The 13712-nt window shown below is 36.5% G+C and overlaps 1 protein-coding gene across 1 annotated transcript in view; it reads right to left on the minus strand.

Moving 5' to 3' along the window:
- Positions 1-13712, minus strand: part of SLCO2A1 (solute carrier organic anion transporter family member 2A1) — a 139487-nt gene that overhangs the window by 68360 nt on the left and 57415 nt on the right. Inside the window, exon 2 of the mRNA XM_074301576.1 lies at positions 2700-2837. Within this exon, the coding sequence (XP_074157677.1) occupies positions 2700-2837 (138 nt within the window). The remainder of the gene's footprint in view (positions 1-2699; positions 2838-13712) is intronic.

A 13712-nucleotide genomic window follows, 5' to 3' on the forward strand; every position in this document is an offset into this window, starting at 1 on the left:
CTTGTTAGGTACCCCAAAAAAGGTCTTACTTCTGGGAGCAATACATTCTTACATATCAATGGGGTGAGGGGAATTAGTATGTTCTAAATACCGTGGGCACAAAAGTCAAGCAAAAACAGTTTCAAGAAGCTCGAATTCTAATAGGTAATATAACATTCCTAGAAATAGATACACAATACACAGTAACATCTATTATAGTGGTTGGCCAGCTAGGTGCTGGTTGGATGGAGTGTGGGAGCTGGAGTCAGCTTCCTGAGTTCAAATCTGGCCTCAAATACTAACTATGGGACCCTGGGCAAGTCACTTAACTCTGCCTTGGTTTTCTTATCTGTAAAATGAGCTAGAGAGGAAAGTGGCAAACTATTTCAGTATCTTTGCCAAGAAAACCCAAAATGAGGTCACAAAGAGTCAAATATAACTGAAAAGATTAAACAATATATAGGGCTTACTATGTGTCAGTTACTGTGCTAAGTGCTTTACTATTATTATTTCATCTGTTCCACACAACAATTCTGGAAGGTAGGTGCCATTATTAACCCCATTTTTCAGATGAGGAAACTAAGGCAAATAGAAATTAAGTGAGAGGCTCAGGGTCAAAAAAAACCCTAGTGTCTAAGGCTGGATTTGCACTCAGGTTTTCCTGACTCTAGGGTGAGCTATTTATCTGCCCAGATGAAAGTCAACCTTAACAGGTAGGGGTGGGAAAGGCCCCTGTAGGAACCCGCATTTAATCTCAGTCTTAAAGGATATCAAGGATTTTTAAGAAGCATAGGTGAGGAGAAAGAACATTTTAGACATGGGGAACAGTCAATACAAAGGCATGGAGGAAGGAAATGGGGGATGTTCTGAGAATTAGAGTGGGAGATCCCCAAATAAAAATAATACAACATAAACTACAAGAAAGGGTTCTAGGGAGTCATTAGAAAGTGATAATGATGTGAAAAAAGAAAACCATAAAAAGGCTATACTAGTCCTTGATTTAGAGTCAGAACCTAGTCCCTGCCCACATTTCTCTTTTTGAAAGGTTCTTCATGTTTCACCCATTCAAAGAAACTCCTAGTAACTAAAGAAAGATTCATAACTTAAAAGATGACATATCTTCCTGGAATTTGGGGGGAAAACTTGGGAAATCTCTATTTATCAGGAAGTAAAACAGAATCAAACCTGTACTTGAATTCTGGCTCTGCTATTTTTTTTTTTTTATCTGTTTAACTCCAATTAAGACTTTATCTATAAAATGAGGGAGTTGGATAACATTGACAAAGATAACAGGAAAAGAAATGGATAATTGTTGATGAGATTTTAGGAAACAGTCACACTAACATACTGTTGGCAGAGTGGTAAATTAGCCTAATTGTCTTGGAAGGAAATTTGGAACTGGGCCCCCAAATTTATTAAACTATGCATACTCTTTGACCCAGTGATATTTCTCCTAGGCTAATATCCTAAAGAATTCAAAGAGAGAGGAAAGGAATCCATAAATAACAAAAATGTTTATAACAGCTCTTTTTGCTACAGCAAAAAAAAAAGGAAACTGAGGTAATGCCCATCAGCTGGAAAATGGCTGAACAAGTTGTGGTATGTGAACTTAATGAAATATTATTCCACCAAAAATGATGAAAAAGTTTCAGAAAAACCTAGGAAGATTTATATAAATTGATATAATGATGTTAAGAAAGCAAGAAAAATAATTTATAAAACAACAATGTAAAAATAAATTTCAAAAGACTTAAGAACTCTGATCAATGAAATAACTAGCCACATCTCCAGATGGCCAATTAGGAAATGTTTTGCATGACTTCACATGTATAACTGATGTATTGCTTGCCTTCTCAATGAATAGAGAAGGGCTTAAATGGAAGGAGAAAATAGGAAACTCCACATTTTAAAAAAATCAGTGTTAAAGGATATTTTTTAAAAAGAAATTATTTGTTGAATTTACTATATACTTTAAAGGAAAAGTAAGAAGAGAGCTGAATGGGTTAGGAAAGATAGCCATAGGACTGCCCTCCCTTTCAAAAAAAGAAAAGAAAAGAAAGAAAAAAAAAGGATCATTAAAACATTATTTTAAAGTACACAGATAGACAGAAGAACATATAAACTGGCAGCTTTGAAAGTTACATGTTAAATTAAGTCTAAACTTAAAAAGAAAATTAAGCTTCACATGATAGTAATTTCATGTACAATTCTTTTTTCTGACCTACTTTGCATGTAAAAATGCTTATTTTATATATTTGTTAAATTCGTAACAAAATAAATAAAATTTTTGAAAGTAAAGTTATCTTCCAATTATATTTTTAAAACATGAAATGTATAAGATGGTCATGGAATGATAGGGGAAAGCCCTGCATTTGAATATAACTCTGCTACTTATGATCCATGTGATCTTGGATATTTCTTTTTACTTCTTTAGGCCTCAGCTTTCCCCATCTATAAAGCGGGGTGATTAGAATACATGACCTGTAATATCCCTTCTAGCTCTAGAGCTATGCTATATTCTTTAGGGTCCCTTTCCATCCTAATATTCTTGCCAGAATTAATTAGTAAACTATAGTCACCTATTCTTGTGGGGAGTCTGGGACAGAGTTTCTAGAAATATGTTTATAGAAACATGTGTTTCTATACCCAAGTCCCTCCTCTTCCCTCCTACTCAGCTCCTCCCCACATTCTTTACAAGTCCAGGACAAAGGGGCACTTACCTCATTTAAACTGGAGATAAAGCCAGAAGAAGAGCTGGAAAGACCGAAGCGCTTCTCAATGGTGGTGAGGCTGCTCTTGAAGTAGGCACTGTAGAGGAGCTGACACAATTGCAGGAGCCCATGACAAAGCACAAACACCTGTCAGATAGAATATGCAATAGCCAGTCAATCACTCCCATTCTTGAGCAATTCTATTCCCAGCCTCCTCTGGCTTTGGGCTTTCTAACCCACCTTGGAGAGAGATCTGGACTGGGAATCCAGAGATAACTGGAGATTGCTCCCAACTCTAACAATAACTCTTTACATGATCATGGCTATTTAACTCTTCCAGATTTGGTCTTTTTCACCTGTAACAAGTGGGATTAGTTTAGGGGATCTCTCAAGTCCATTCAAAGACTGACCCATTCCAAATGCCAGCAGAAGGGTCCTTGTCCAAGTATTCTGGATCTAGTTTAGATGTTATATAGAGCCAGAGAAAGGAAACTAAAATAATCATCAACCCACAAAGAAAAACAGGGAAATTGAAGATTTAAGAGAAGATAGCAAATATTCAGCTATATTTTTAATTTAAAGAATAAACCTGTTTAAAAAAGAAAAAAAAACATATCTAAAAAATTTATATGAGAAATAATAAAATATGTCAAATTCTAAGAGCCAAACTATTTACATTTTGATAAAACATTTAAAATATGTGCATTTAATGATAATAATACTTTATTTTGTCTATGCCTTTCTTGGATTTCCTGTTACTTTTGTAGAACAGAATAAATACCTAGCAAAGTTCCAAAAAGTTAGGTGACTTATTAGTTAGAGATGAGATGCCCTCTACAATCCAAAGCTAATGTACCATATTTAATCCTCCTATTGATCTCAGTTCCCCAAACTGATTCTCCCAGTTTCATTTGTGTTAGTGGCAGTGATGAGGTATAAGCAAATGTTGAGGTCCAGCTAAGGTATATCTAAATAAAATTAGGATTAATTGAGGTCTAGTGGCAGGTTCGGGGTACAGGATGTCAAATGGAGCTCTCCTGCAACCCCTTTGGATTCGGCGCAAGGATACAAAGTTAAATGAATTCTAGTAGCAGCACGAGAGTCCCCTGTAAAGGAATTTACAGGCCCGAAAACCTAGATTGATAAAAAGAGGTTTATTGTAGGGTTTGGAAGTAAGGTTAAAGTCTAGTTAGTAAAAGGTATTAGATAGAGGAAGAAATACACCAGAAATGGCGGACAGAGAGTCTGTGATGCAAAGCATGTTGCTTGCATGCATGTTTCGACCCTCTGCAAAGAGATGATTCCAGCTTGGCTCTTTTATTTGCTTGAAGGGGCCTAGGGTGGAGTTCCAGGATGATTCCTCGAGGGCCAGAACCCACCAGGTGGGGGTTGGGCTACCTGAGCAGATCATTAGAATTGGGGGCTAGGTACAGTCCAAGTTAGCCTAGATACGGATCTCTCCCCTTGAAATACAAAAGGGTGGTTTTGACCAGATCTTGTAAATCAAAGGTCAGTCCCAAAGGGGGTTGGAGATCAGAAAAGGAATCTTAAAGGGGCTACCACCCCCATCAGCAGCAGGAACATTTCCCCCAGCTATCACATATTGAGCTCTAGAGCAAGAATCCTTAATCCTTTTTGTGCCTTGGATCTCTTTGGCAGTTTGCTAAAGCCTATGGACCCTTTAAAAGAATCATGTTTTAAATACTTAAGATAAAATACATGGGTTTATAAAGGAAGCTATTATGTTGAAATATAGTTACAAAAATATTTTAAAGAATATCAAATTCATGGACTCCAGTTTAAGGAGCTGGTTTAGGAGGTCCACATTACTATCCAATGATCCCTTGGGCGATATTAATCCTTCAGGGAAAGAAGTGTAAATGGGAGAAGATGGGAAAGTGATTCCATTTCGTGATCTGATAAATTCCCTTTCAATTATTACAGAACTGGAATCTCATATGAATTAATTAGTGCTGCATTCCTATGTTCTTTTCATTCCAAAGTTTAACCTCACTCCTCTTTAGTACTCCTCATTCCAAGTCATAGGGCCAAAGCCAAGATTCCGTGTTGCCTCTCCCACCCTGACAAGGTCAGTGCTTATTATGGCCAGTTTCTGGCACCTAAACGTGCCTTCACAAGTGGCCATTCCTATCAGGTATTAGGACAGGAAAGAATTTCTACTTCAGGAAGTGGGAAAAGGGGGAATAAGCATCATATAGTACCTAATACATTCCAGACACTGTACTAAGCCTCCTTTGATCCTCACAACCACTCTGGGAGAAGGGGGCTGTTATTATTCCCACTTTATAGTTGAAGACATAAAAAGAAGAGGTTAAAAATTTCTAACTAATTTGTGTGTGTGTGTGTGTGTGTGTGTGTGTGTGTGTTAGGCAACTGGGGTTAAGTGACTTGCTCAGAGTCATACAGCTAGGAAGTGTTAAGTGTCTAAGGCCAAATTTGATCTTGGGAAGGGGGGCAAGCACTTTGTGTCAGGAAATGGCAAGAGAAAACAAAAATATAACCAAATGGGAGCTTTGGAACTCAGTCTTAATTCTAATAATTCTAATTCACTCTGAAATCTAATAGTCTCCAGATTCCAGATCCTCAGAGACACTATTCTTTGTATATCAGGGTAAGAGTAGTTAATGAAAAACAGAATTGAGGAGATATAAAGACAGAGACAGAGAACCAGAGAATGAGAGAGACCCAGAAAGAGACAGACTGAGAGACACATAACCAACACATAACAAGGAAAAAGAGTATAGATAATGTGGATGTATTTCAGAGGAAAGAAAATGTATTGGAGTCGGTTCTTAGCGGGACCCTGACTACTCCATAGTCAGGAAGTCCCACACAAGCTAATGTTTCTGTTTTTCTGGCCTTTGAAGGGATCTGACTTCTGTTAGAATTGGTGACCCAATTTCTCAATACTGAGAAACCATAATGCATACAGAAAACACAAGATTTATTAGAGAGGGAGTTGGTTGCTCTTAAGTCTCAAAGAGGACTAAAATGACATGACTAGGTGATATCTTTTGACACATGAATAAATTGGATTTAAGTGAGGCAGAATCTTTCCACGTTGCCAAAGTCCAGGGGCAGGACATGACTGGTAGATGGATGTAGATAATCTTGGTCTCTCTTCCTGACCAAACTCTAAGCTCTCTACAACTCCTGCTTTAGCTGCCTTCCTGAACATTAGAAAAAAATGTTCTCAACCACTTATTGCACTGGGGATGTCTTTACAAGCTTGGGGTAGATACCACCATCCCCCAATTCACTGATGGGTTTGAAACCTCTCAGTTACACTGATACATTGTTGGTAGAGTTGTGAACAGATCTAACCATTCTGGAGAGAAATTTGAAACTATGCCCAAAAGGCTATCAAACTGTGCATATCCTTTGACCCAACAGTGTCTCTACTGGGCTTATATCCCAGAAAGATCTTAAAGGAGGGAAAGGGAGCCACATGTGCAAAAATGTTGGGGCAGCCCTTTTTGTAATATCATGAAACTAGAAACTGAGTGGATGACCATCAATTGAAGAATGGCTGAATAAATTATGGTGTATGAATGTTATGGAATATTATTGTTTGTAAGAAACAATCAGCAGGATGATTTCATAGAAGCCTGGAGAAACGTATATGAACAGATGCTAAATGCAAAGAGTAGAAGCACATTGTACACAGCCACATAAATATTATATGATGATCAATTCTGATGGATGTGGCTCTTCTCAACAATGAGATGATTCAAGCCAGTTCCAATGACCTTGTGATGAAGAGAGCCATCTCCACAGAGAGAGGGCTGTGGGAACTAAGTGTGTATAACAACATAATATTTTCACTTCTTTTGTTGTTGTTTGCTTGAATTTTATTTTCTTTCTCATTATTTTCCTTTTTGATATGATTCTTCTAGTTAAGCAAGATAATTGTATAAATATGTATGCCTATATATATATATATTTCTACCATGCTTAACACTTAAAAATTAATTTTAAAAAGAACTTTTCATATTCCTTTCAATCTGGTTTAGCCCATCTGCTGAAGCCATTTATCAGTTTGTAGCCGTGGTTACAACTTCTTGAAAGCACAAATGAGAATTGGATAAATCAAGTGGATACCAAAGAAGAAGGAGCCTGAAAAAGGCTCGATAGCCCTCACACCAGAGGTGCTAGTCTTCCCTCAGCAGCCCCAGAGAGGGATTATGCCCTACACAGACAGGGGATTCTTTTAGCACTGAGGGACCTAGTTAAATCTTTTTGACTATGCTGCCCTGATCAATTCCAAAACCTAGAAAATTAATAGCTAGCACTGGGAAGTATATACATACAGACAAGGAACTTGGAATCCTGAGGAATCCTGTTGGATTGTATTTAACTGTAAATCTACCTTCTCCCCATCAATAGGTGTGTGGTTCAACTCTGTATCACACAACTACAAGATTGAAATTGAACTGATTTCAAGACCAGGACAGGAAAATATATGGAAATAGCTTTGACTATCTAAAGCCCAAACTTCTCCCATCTCCATGAATCTTTCAATAAAGCCAGTGTCAGAAAACAATTGTGAAGATATTCTATTGTGTCAGACAATGAAAATTTTTGAATTCAGGACCAAGACTCTTTTCCAAGTTGTATTTAATGAACCCTAAAGGATCAACTGATAATTAATTGAAAGAATTAAACTTTATCAAAATTGCAGAATATAAAATAAATTCACAAACTCATCCACCTTTCCATACAATATTAATAAAACCCATCAGGAAGAAATAGATGATTGCAAAGAACCACAGGATGTAGAAAACCTTTAGGAGTTTCCCTGCCAAGCTATATGCAAGAAGTATATAAATACAACTACAAACTTCTGTTTACAGAAATAAAGACAGACCTCAGTAAATGGAGAAGTAATAATTGGGCATGACGAGTCCAAAAGCTCAGGACCAAGACACTTCTCTAAGTTGTACATAATGAACCTTAAAGAGTCAACTAATAACAAATTGAAACAACTAAGCCTTATCAAAGTTGCAATATGTAAAAAAAATCCACATAACTCATACATATTTCCATATAATATTAATAAAACCCAGCAAGAATAGATAAATGTAATTGCAAAGAACTACAGAATGTACAAAACTTTTAGAAGTCTACCTTCCAAGATATGCATAAGAAGTATAGGAATACTTCAAGCCACTGTTTACAGAAATAAAGACACAAGTAAATGGAGAAGTATTAATTGGATAGGTTGAGTCCAAAAGTAGCAAAGGATTATTTTACAGAAAGAGGAAAACATAATAATCAAGTTCAAGTTGACTCTCTATTCATTATTGGAGTCATTGTATGTGTATTATTCATTTGGTTCTGTTTTCCTCAGTCTGCTTCATTTCATACAACTTTTCCATGTCACTGCATTTTTTCATATTCATCATTCCCAATGGCATAGTAATATTCTATTACATTCACATATTGTAATTTATCCGGCTATTTCACAATTATTGAGCATGTATTTAATTTCTAGGGTAGGTAAGTGGCACAAGGGATAGAGAACCAGGCCTGGAGTCAAAAACATTCCTCTTCCTGTGTTCAAATCTGGCCTCAGATAATTCCCAGCTGTGTGACCCCGGATAAGTCACTTGACTCTGTTTACCTCAGTTTCTTCATCTATAAAATGAGCTGGAGAAGCAAATGGCAAAACACTTCCATATCTCTGCCAAGAAAATCCCAAATGGGTTATGAAGATTCAAATATGGCTGAAACAACTCAAGATCACTTGGTTTTCAGTTTTTTGTTTTCACAGATGATGGTATTAGTATTTTTATACATGAGTTTTTTCTTATTGTCAAACTTCTTGGGACCAATTTTATCCCAGGAGAAGGAACCCTTTAGGAACTTTTCTTGCATGATCCCAAATTGTTCTTTAGAATAGTTGAACTAATTCACTTATATATCAGCAGTGCCTTTAAATTTGTTTTAATTTTTAAAAATATTTTACCCATGTCTTTCATTTTTTACAAGTGACCTTCTTTTACAAGTGACAATATAAAAAGAAAGAAGGGAAAAAAGCAGTTAAGTAAAAGCTGCCAAGCATATTAACTTTTCTGACTGGACATGTAACATTCCTTTTCACCTCCAAAAAAAGAAGGGAGAAAGAAGGTTCCTTATCTCAACTCTTCTCCTGAGTTTTTTGATTATTCTAATTGCCATAGGATTATAAGTATGGAGCTGAAAGAGATCTGAAAAGGAATCAGAGCCAACCTCTCATTTTACAGAGGATGAAACTGAGGCAGAGAGAGGTTAAGACATTAAAAGTCTGAAGCAAGATTTGAACTCCACTCTTTTCCAAGCCTTGAATTCTATCCCTTTTGCCACCTAGATGCTTCTTTTACACAGAATTTAGTTTTATTGTTCTGTTGATATTTCCATTCAGTTTCATTATTTTGTTGTTCTTTCCATTTACTTTGTTGTATATCATGCTTTCCTAATTCTGTTTATTTCACAGCATCATTTCATAAGTCTTCCCATGCTTCTCTGGATTACCATTTTCGTGATTTCTTCCAGAACAGTATTATCCCATTACATTCTTGAACCACAATTTGATTAGTCATTCTTCAATCAATGGACATCTACTTCGCTTTTAATTCTTTGCTACCACAAAAAGTGCAACTATGAATATTTTGCTCCATCTGGGATCTTGCTTTCAGTCTCTGACTCTCCCTTAGGGAATTAGAATGTGTTTTTTTCCTTAGGGTCCTTCCAACCATGATTTTATCTTCCCTCTATTCTTCCTCTTCTTTTTTTCCTTTCCTTTTTCCTCTCTAACTTAGTTTTTCTTCTTTCTTCTCTTCCCTTTTCCTTTCGTCTCAGATCTTAAATTCAATTCCAATTACCACACTCCTACTCCATTTGGATCATCAGACTAATCTTGACTTAACAAGAACAACTAACAACCACTGACTTTACTAGAACTTTGTGGTTAAAGTAGGTGGAGTGGGAGAAAATTGCCAGTCCCAGATTCTTTTACTGAAAGGTACATCTTGTACCAACATTGTTTAGAAATGACTCTGATGTCTTGACGTTTACAGTTAAGAACAGAATTTCTATTCTCCCAGTCCCCACCCCCACTCCCCTTAAGATTTCCTGGATGGCTTTCCATCCTAGCCTGGATCCTTCTCTCTTCAGCCAAGGTGAGGCAACCTAGGTCTCTTCAGGTCCTGATACATTCTTGGGCTACAGTAAACTTGGCAGCATCTGAAATCCCCAGGCACAAACTTGGTAAGATAGCTAGGAATCAGGAATGTGGTTTAGGGGCAAGGAAGGGCAAGCAAAGAGACAACAAGCACCAGCTCCGAGTGTTTTGTTGTCATTTTCCTGGCAGAGCATTGCCAACCACAGGGGAAATTCTCATCTCCTTGGCAAAGTTTTTCATCATCCTTTCTGTAGATTACCTGGAGTTATCTGCGTCAAAACAATCTTTTTATGTCTTACATGGGCTAAATTACTCATTCAACAAATATTACCTAAAGATCGGCTCTGTAACCAGCATTGTTCAAAATGGAGAGCAAACCCATTCCCATTGTAGAGATTGGCTTGGGAAGGACAAGGACTGAAAGGAGATGGGAAGAATGGTAGAGATTAGATTATTGCATTTTGGTCATGAAAATCAGGTTTACTGGGTGGATTAACAGCAATAATATTCCACAAATTGTTTTCATTTAATGATAAGTTTCCAGGAAAGATAGAATTATGGAAAGTTTTAAAGAATGAAATGGAAAATAAGAATTAATTATTAAATGCTTAATTAAATTAAATAATTAAAAATATAAAATAAATAATTATTAAAAGCAATTTTTTTACTTATGAAGCACTGTGCTAATTGCTGGAGTACAAATAGAAAACTGAGATAATCTTTGTTCTTAAGGAATTCACATTTTAACCAAGGAAAACAACTCATAAAGAAGAATTCATGAGCAAATGGAAAGACCAGGTGTTGCTCAAGCAGGGAAGATTGCTAGGTAAATACTAAGGCTTGGAGGTTATTTGGAATGTAATGATAAGGTAGATGGTCCTGTACAGAAGAGAGTGATAGAGTGAGGGATACCTCTAGCTGAGATGGAAGGCATCTGTCCACTGCACTATCTAGTTGACTCATTTGCCATATATCTGACTCCATGCACTGAAGCTCACGTAGTTAACTTTCAGCAGGACTTCCAGTCACTCAGAATTCCTGCCTCACCCAGTTAGCTAACTACAACATGGGCTTCTCCACCCTCAGAAGACTGCAAATTTTGAGTTAGGAAGGACCTCAGAAGCCATCAACTGCAGCGCTCTCATTTTACAGATGAGGAACTGAGGTTAAAAGAGATTGTATAACTTGTGCAAGTAACAACATAGATAAGTGGGAATTTGAATACAGGTCTTTATGATTAGAGCACTAGGCCTAAAAGTGAGTTCAAATCTGGTCTCAGACATTTATAAATTGTTTTGACCTGTGACAAGTCCCTAACCATTTGCCTCAGTTTCCTTACCTGTAAAATTAGTTAGGGAAGAAATGGCAAACCACTCCAGTGTCTCTGACAAGAAAATCCCAAATGGTGTCATGGAAAGATTGAAACAATTGAACAACAGTGAAACTTAATATCGAATCAAGACTTTTGGAACACTCTGTGAATAAGAACAAGAGATATTTCCCTCAAAAAAATGATCAACAAATATAAACAGGCTGTTAACAAAGGAAAGAAAGCTCAACAACTATATGAAAGCTCCACATCACTAATAATTAGGGAAAATGCACATTAAAACAACTCTGAGATCAATCTCATATTCATTCTATTGGCAAAGACAATAAGAATAAAAAAATGACAAGTAAATGAGGGGCAGATAAAGGGAAGAGAGCAGAACTAAGAGAAGATTTCACATATGACAACAATATTGCAAAGACAAATAATTTTCTTCTTAGGAATTCTGAATAACAAGTAGCCAACCATGATTCCAGAGGACTCATGATTTTCTATTTGTACTTTAGCACTTAGCATAGTGCTTCACAAATAAAAAACATGCTGCCCACCTCCAACAGTAAACTAATGGACTCTCAGTAAATACTGGGACCTGAAGCATATTTTTTTTTTAAAGATTTAGCTAATGCAGGAATTTCTTTTCTTTCTCTTTTTTGATGACTGCACATATTTGTAATGGGTTTTGTTTTTCTTTCTCAACAGAGGGTGAGATGAAAGAGAGAGAACTCAGAACTGAAAATAATAGAAAATTGAATTTGAAAAATAAATCTATTTTGTTAAGAGTTTAAATTATGGACCTAGAACTGGAAAGGATCCTAGAAATAATCTAATTAAACTCCTTCAGTTTACAGATGAAGAAACAGGCTCAGGAGTGACTTGTCTAATATAACACCAGTACATTTCAGAGGCAGGATTTGAGCCCAGAACTTCTGACTCTGTTTTTTTTTTTTTTTTTTTTCTGACTAGATTTTACTCTTTTAGCTTTTATATATATATATATATATATATACACACACATATATGTATGTATATATGTATGTATGTATATATGTATATATGTATATATGTATATGTGTATATATATATATGTGTATGTGTATATATGTGTATGTGTATATATATACAGCTATAATCTTTATTTATGATTTAATCATGAATAAATGGAAGATGCAGGGGCACCAGAAGATGTGGCAGAATAGCCTGTAATATGAAACCACTGGATTTGGGATCAAATACCTTGCTTGCACCTAGGGCAGCTTGGTGGATCAGTGGATAGAGTACTAGACCTGAAGTCAGGAAGTGCTGGAACTCTGTCTTCCCACAAATCAGCCAGAGTCAGGATCACTAAACATCTTTATTCTTGATCTTTTACAGTAGAGTCAGGGGGTTAGGTCTAACAATCTCACACACACCTTCCTCCCTCAAAAGCCATGAGAGACTGACTCAGCGTCAGCGTCTCCATTTCTCTTTCTCCTCCTACTCCTCCCACACACATCACTTCCCCCTCTTTGTCCCACCAATCAAGTCAGCACAGAACAGCTGGGGAGGATCAACTTTCAAACAAGTTAATAGGGAACTGTCCAATTGGCAATTAGTCTCACGTGCTTCATTATCCAAGTGCATTGCTCAGTTGTAGCCCTTTACAAGGAAGATCTGCTTTCAAATCCAACTTCAAATATTTACTAGGTTGTGATCCTCAACAAGTCAATTAATCCCGTTTGCCTCCATTTCCTCATCTGTAAAATGAGCTGCAAAAGGAAATGGCAAATCACTTGTTGCCAAGAAAACTCCAAATGGAATATGATTGAATAACAACAACAGTTCGTGTGAATTTCTGCTACTTACCACCTATGTGACCTTAATGTAAGCTCTTTCTTATCTTTCTGGACTTCAGATTACCCATTTGGAAAAAGTAAAGTTGAACTAAATAATCTCTAAGGTCCCTTTCAGCTCTGGTGCCTATTTAACATTCCTATTTGACAAAGAAAAGCAAAAATTAAACAGTCTTTCAATGGGCTCAAAAACTATAAGTAAGTATAAAAATAAAGAGAAAGTGATTGAGGCGGGGAAAAGCAGAGAAAGCTTTTGATGCAAAGGGGGTTTGAAGTCCAGGATCTAAAGACATGTATTCAAATAAAAAATGAAGAATTGGAAATGTTCTAGTAGAAGTGACCTGGCCCATTTTAGTCCTGAAACATGAATCCCTTCTACAACACCCTTCACAAGAAGTCAATTTGTTGGAAGCAGAAGGGAAATCTATCAATAGTGGAAAGGCTGAACAAGTTATGGTATATGTGATAGAATACTATTGTGCTATAAGAAATGACAAAGAGGACTTATTTGGACTGATGCAAAGTGAGCACAATCAGAAGAACAATTTATGCTATGACAACAAAATCTAAATATAAACAACCTTGAAAGATTTTTAGAACTCTAATCAATGTAATGACTTACCTTGATTCCAGTAGACTCATGATGAACCACGCTATTCACTCCCTGACAAAGGATGATA

Source organism: Sminthopsis crassicaudata, chromosome 3, assembly GCF_048593235.1.
Source record: "Sminthopsis crassicaudata isolate SCR6 chromosome 3, ASM4859323v1, whole genome shotgun sequence".
Classification (NCBI taxonomy): Eukaryota; Metazoa; Chordata; class Mammalia; order Dasyuromorphia; family Dasyuridae; genus Sminthopsis; species Sminthopsis crassicaudata.